The 5049-nt window shown below is 43.0% G+C and overlaps 1 protein-coding gene across 1 annotated transcript; it reads left to right on the forward strand.

Annotated features, from left to right (window-relative positions):
- The first annotated feature begins 2763 nt into the window (after positions 1 to 2763).
- LOC148231991 (WD repeat-containing protein 20) lies at positions 2764 to 5041 on the forward strand. The gene is made up of 3 exons (XM_088191990.1): positions 2764 to 3218; positions 3292 to 3474; positions 3549 to 5041. Exons 1-3 carry the CDS (start codon positions 2907 to 2909, stop codon positions 4878 to 4880), a joined length of 1827 nt encoding a protein of 608 aa, XP_088048116.1. The 5' UTR covers positions 2764 to 2906; the 3' UTR covers positions 4881 to 5041.
- Positions 5042 to 5049: the final 8 nt, after the last annotated feature.

Raw genomic sequence — 5049 nt, forward strand, 5'->3', positions numbered from 1 at the left:
AATCGTCTATTTTACCATGTAAACAACTTCAATAAAACATTACTCAATAAAACATCATTCAATAAAACATCATTTAATAAAACATTACTGCAGCGGCTTAATCTGTGTCTAATTGCCACACTTCACTATCCCATCGCAAAACCACAATTAATAAAATAATAAAAAAAAATGCATTTTCTGTTGTGGGGGCCTATTTATCTACTCGTTTATTCGTTCATCGTGGCTAACACTGACGTGACGCTCGCAAAGGGCAGCACTTTCTTTTGGTGAACCTCGACGGGAAGATAATGGCAGGTGATGCCTCGTCCACTGTTCACTCGCATATATTTCAATAACAAACATCTAAACTCTACATACTTTTAATAAAAATACTACTACAATGGCTCAATTTGTGTAATTGTCATCCATTACCACCCGTCTGCCTAACTGTCTTTAAAATATCATTCTACTTTTTTCGCAGACAAATTAGAGGTATTAGTTTTTTATAGTAAACTGGTATGTCTTTTCGATGGTCGGTACATTTACCAGTCTATGTGCTAGGAATTGACGGCAAAGTCGTTAAACGATATTAGATAACATCATATTTAAATTATCGAGACAACAATATGAACAAATTATTGTAATCGCAGAAAACGTGCGTGAAATCAACAACAAAGTACGAATTCGTTAGCTATTTTCCTGTGTTTTTCAATAGTCGTGTTAAACATATGACTTCCACTTAGATTTCACACCGGAGGCATTGACACGTGCTATGTCGAACGTTACTTATATGCGGTGGACGCAAATAGGTGTTTCAGTTTTTTTAATTCAAACGATTTTTAACTTATAATTATATGAAATAACAGTACTATAAGTTATAGGTACGGTGAAAGTTTAAGTTATTTAATATTATGATTTTATTTATTTATTCAGCTAATTTTAACACTACACATATAATATATATATATATATATATATAAATATAAACAGGAAAAAGACCTAATATTATAATTTATTTCTTAATACACGAATGTGTTTCTTTATTTCATTTAGGAAACCCTCTACAGTTTTATTTTTGCGGACTGTCCTAGAAATATTATTATACATATTCACATTACCCTGGCCATACTCATCTTCTTACACCTAACTATTTTTAAATTATCTCTATTTCTAGTATTAAATGTATGTACATCTTTATTTTTTATTAAATATTCATTAAAATACTTTGCTAACATATTATTTTCTAACCTATATATAAATACTAAAACATTAATCTTCAATATTTCTTGAACATTTAACCATTCCAATCTATCAATCATATTTCTACAACTAGTAAATCTATTTATATTTAAAACTACTCTTATTGCTTTATTTTGTAATTTTTGCTACATCATTTTATCTAATTTATTAAACAAGTTAATATGGTTGCACAATAATTAAAATGGGGCAATATAAAACTTTTGTAGATTATTTTTTTGTGTTTAAACTTAACTTAATTTTCATTATGGATAATACAGAATTATCTATAACTATTTTTGTATTACTATCTAACAAATCTTTATAAGCAATAAACATACATTTAGTTTTAGTTTTTTTTCAATTTTTTTAAATAATTATTGAACCATCTCAAAACTATATCACTTATACCGATATTCTCTAATTTCTTCATAATTATTATTCTGTCTAATATTTCGAAAGCTCTCTTGAAATCCAAGAAAACTGCTCCAATATTTTAGCTAAAAACCAATAATTTATAACTATTCGTAATGCAGTCTCAGTGAAATGTTTTTCTCTAAGTCCCGATTGTTGTTCACATAGAATGTTTTGAGAAATAATGAAATCCTTTTATTGTTTGATTACTACTTTTTTCATTACCTTTTTTATATAAAGCAACTATTACTTGGCTCATTTCCTCAACCTTTTTACTATTTTATTTTATTTTAGGTATAGGTATAATAGTAGTAATCTTCAAATTATCGGATATTTCTTCTTCGGATTGTGTTTTATTTATTAAATAATGTAATTTAGTTCCTAGTATTCTCCAAGTTTCTTCAATTATATTTACATATAATTCATCAGTACTGGTTACAAATTATTAAACCAAAGTGTAATAAATTCACAATCTATTCTATACCCTCAACGTACTATATATGAATTTTTCTGCTATTATATATATATATATATATATATATATATATATATATATATATATATATATATATATATATATATATATATATTTGAGGATTTTTACATGTATATTTCCCTCAATCTCTAAATTTATTGTGGTTTCTTTGAATGGGATTAATTCATTTTTTTTATAACTTATTTGGGTCATATCGAATTTTCATACCATTTTTTTGCTATTCTAAATTATAAAGTCACGCTAAAAAACGATGGAGTCGGTAGAGTAGCGATGTTTAAATAAAAAATAAGACTTATAAAATTATATGAGACCAAAACCAGAAAAACTGTGTCAAATTAAGCATAAACACAATAAAACTCTGATCACGTAGTGTTTTTTGTATCTCTTTCTATTTAGTCGAGTTTTCACAACTCAGGTCTATATTTTTGGGCAAGGTCAAAAAGTTTTTTTGAAAAAGTTACGCTCATATGGCAACCCAGAAGTGCGAAAGTTATAAAAAAAACACGTTTTGGCCATAAAGAGCGATTTTTGACACGGTTGTTAATCGAGTTCGGCTCGCAACGGATTCGTAAATATAAATCGAAGCGGGAGAGCGGGAGAGCGGGGAAGCGGGAAAGCGGGAAAGCGGCGAAGAGGACGGGGGCGATGGTGAGCGGAGACCGGTGAGATCGTCGCGCGCATGCGCGCCTCGCGATGTGGGCCCGATCGTCGTCCGCGGGCGCGGGGGGCGTGTTATGGTGAGCCCTGGGCGGCGGGGTGAGCCCCCTCGGCCCCCACGGCCATGGCGGGGGCCGGCGAGCCCGCCGCCGCCAAGGAGGACATCAAGAGTCAGTTCGTGACGCGAGAGGGCACCTACCGGCTGCTGGCCCTGTCCGAGTACTCGCGGCCCAACCGCGTGGCGTACGGCGGGGGCGCCGGCGGCGGAGCTCCTGCGGGGGTGCGCGTGTCTCTCGTCACGCTGCCCCAGGCGCCGTCCCAGCCCGACCCCGCCGACGAAGCACCGCCGCCTCAGCCGCCGCCCGAAGACCGCGACCGCATCGCCTTCAACTACGGCAAGGAGCTGTACGTGTACGTCTACCGCGGAGTCAGGAAGGTACCGTTCGCCGTTTCGCCTTCCCGTCCTCTCGCCCTCTCACCTTCTCACCTTCGCGCTCTCTCGCTTCCAGGCCGCCGATTTGTCCAAACCGGTCGACAAAAAAATCTACAAGGGAACCAATCCGACCTGTCACGACTTCAACGCGGTCACAACGACCCCATATAGCGTTTCGCTACTGATCGGCTTCTCCACCGGTCAAATGCAAATATTAGATCCTATCAAGAAGGAAATTAGCAAATTGTATAACGAAGAGGTGAGTGTTTTTCTTATCATGTTGTCGTTAGTGAATAAAAGTAAATTATAATCCGTATCGCCTTTCTTTTGCAGAGACTCATCGACAAGACGCGCGTCACGTGCATTCGATGGGTTCCCGGTTCGTGTAATCTGTTCCTAGCAGCTCACGCGTCAGGACAGCTTTACGTCTACAACGAAGAGCTCGGCTGCGGGACGGCCGCCCCTCACTATCAGCCGTTCAAGCGAGGAGAGGGATACGCGATCCATACCTGCAAGACCAAATCGACGCGCAATCCCCTCTACCGCTGGGTCGTCGGATCCGAAGGCTGCTGCATAAACGAGTTCGCGTTCTCTCCCGGGGGAGCTCATCTGGCCGTCGCCTCGCAGGACGGCTTCCTGAGAGTCTTCCACTACGACACGATGGAGCTGGTCGGGCACGCGAGGTCGTACTTCGGAGGCTTCCTGTGCGCGTGTTGGTCTCCCGACGGACGGTACGTGGCAGTGGGAGGCGAGGACGACCTCGTGACGGTGTGGTCGTTCGCCGAGAGCAGAGTCGTGGCTCGCGGCCAGGGACACAGGTCGTGGGTCTCTGTCGTGGCCTTCGACCCGTATACCTGCTGCCTATCCGAAAACAGCGACGGCGGCGGTTCGCCCGGCTCTGACGGAGAGTCGCGCGCGCCGGACCCCGACCGGACAGGAGTGAGCTACAGACTTGGCAGCGTATCGCAGGACACTCAACTGTGCCTGTGGGATGTCACCGAGGACGTCCTGCGGCCGCCCAAGAGTCGAATTTCGCACGCATCCAACGCAAGGACCCCTCCGACGAACGGTGTCGTCGCCAAGTGTCCCAAGAACAAGATAGGAGCCGAATCCTCCGAAGCGAGCGCCGTCGCCTCGTCCGAGAGCTCCGCCAAGGCCAACTCGACTGGCGGCTGCGCTCCGATCGACACGGGCCCGTTAAGCGCCGTGACGCAGCGGCTGGCGGGTTTCGCGTTTGGCGACCGGAGAGATCATTCCCACCGGCGCAATTTCAGTCTCACTTCCAAGAGCGACGGCAAGAGCGGCTCGGTCGCCAACTCGTCGGCGCCGCGGACGAAGGCAAGCGGGAGCGGCTGCTCTGACACCGGCGCCTGCGGGGGATGCGGGGCGCGGGGAGCCTGCGACTCTCTGCGGCCGATAGGGACGGCGGCGTGCCCTCGCTTCGAAGACTGTCCCGTGCTGGAGCCGCTCGTGTGCAAGAAGGTTGCCCACGAACGGCTCACCGCCCTCCTATTCCGGGAGGACTGTCTGCTGACGGCCTGCCAGGACGGCGGCGTGTACACCTGGGCGCGTCCCGGCCTGCCTCCGCCCTCCAGAGACGCGCCTGACGCCTCGCGGCTCTTTGAACGGGACGGGCGTTTCGAACGCATCGACGTAGTCGACTGACTTGTAAATTATTGTTTTTATTTTTTACTTGTTGAATATTCATATATGAGACGACTCTGAGTTAGATTGTTACGAAACTATAATAAAATAAACAATTATCGATGCGTTCCGTATGTAACATATTTTATCAAATAAATTAAAACAAAACGTTGAATGAAAAACGACAAAA

This window comes from Plectrocnemia conspersa, unplaced genomic scaffold (assembly GCF_051122295.1).
Source record: "Plectrocnemia conspersa isolate PC_06_02 unplaced genomic scaffold, ASM5112229v1 ptg000009l, whole genome shotgun sequence".
Taxonomy (NCBI): domain Eukaryota; kingdom Metazoa; phylum Arthropoda; class Insecta; order Trichoptera; family Polycentropodidae; genus Plectrocnemia; species Plectrocnemia conspersa.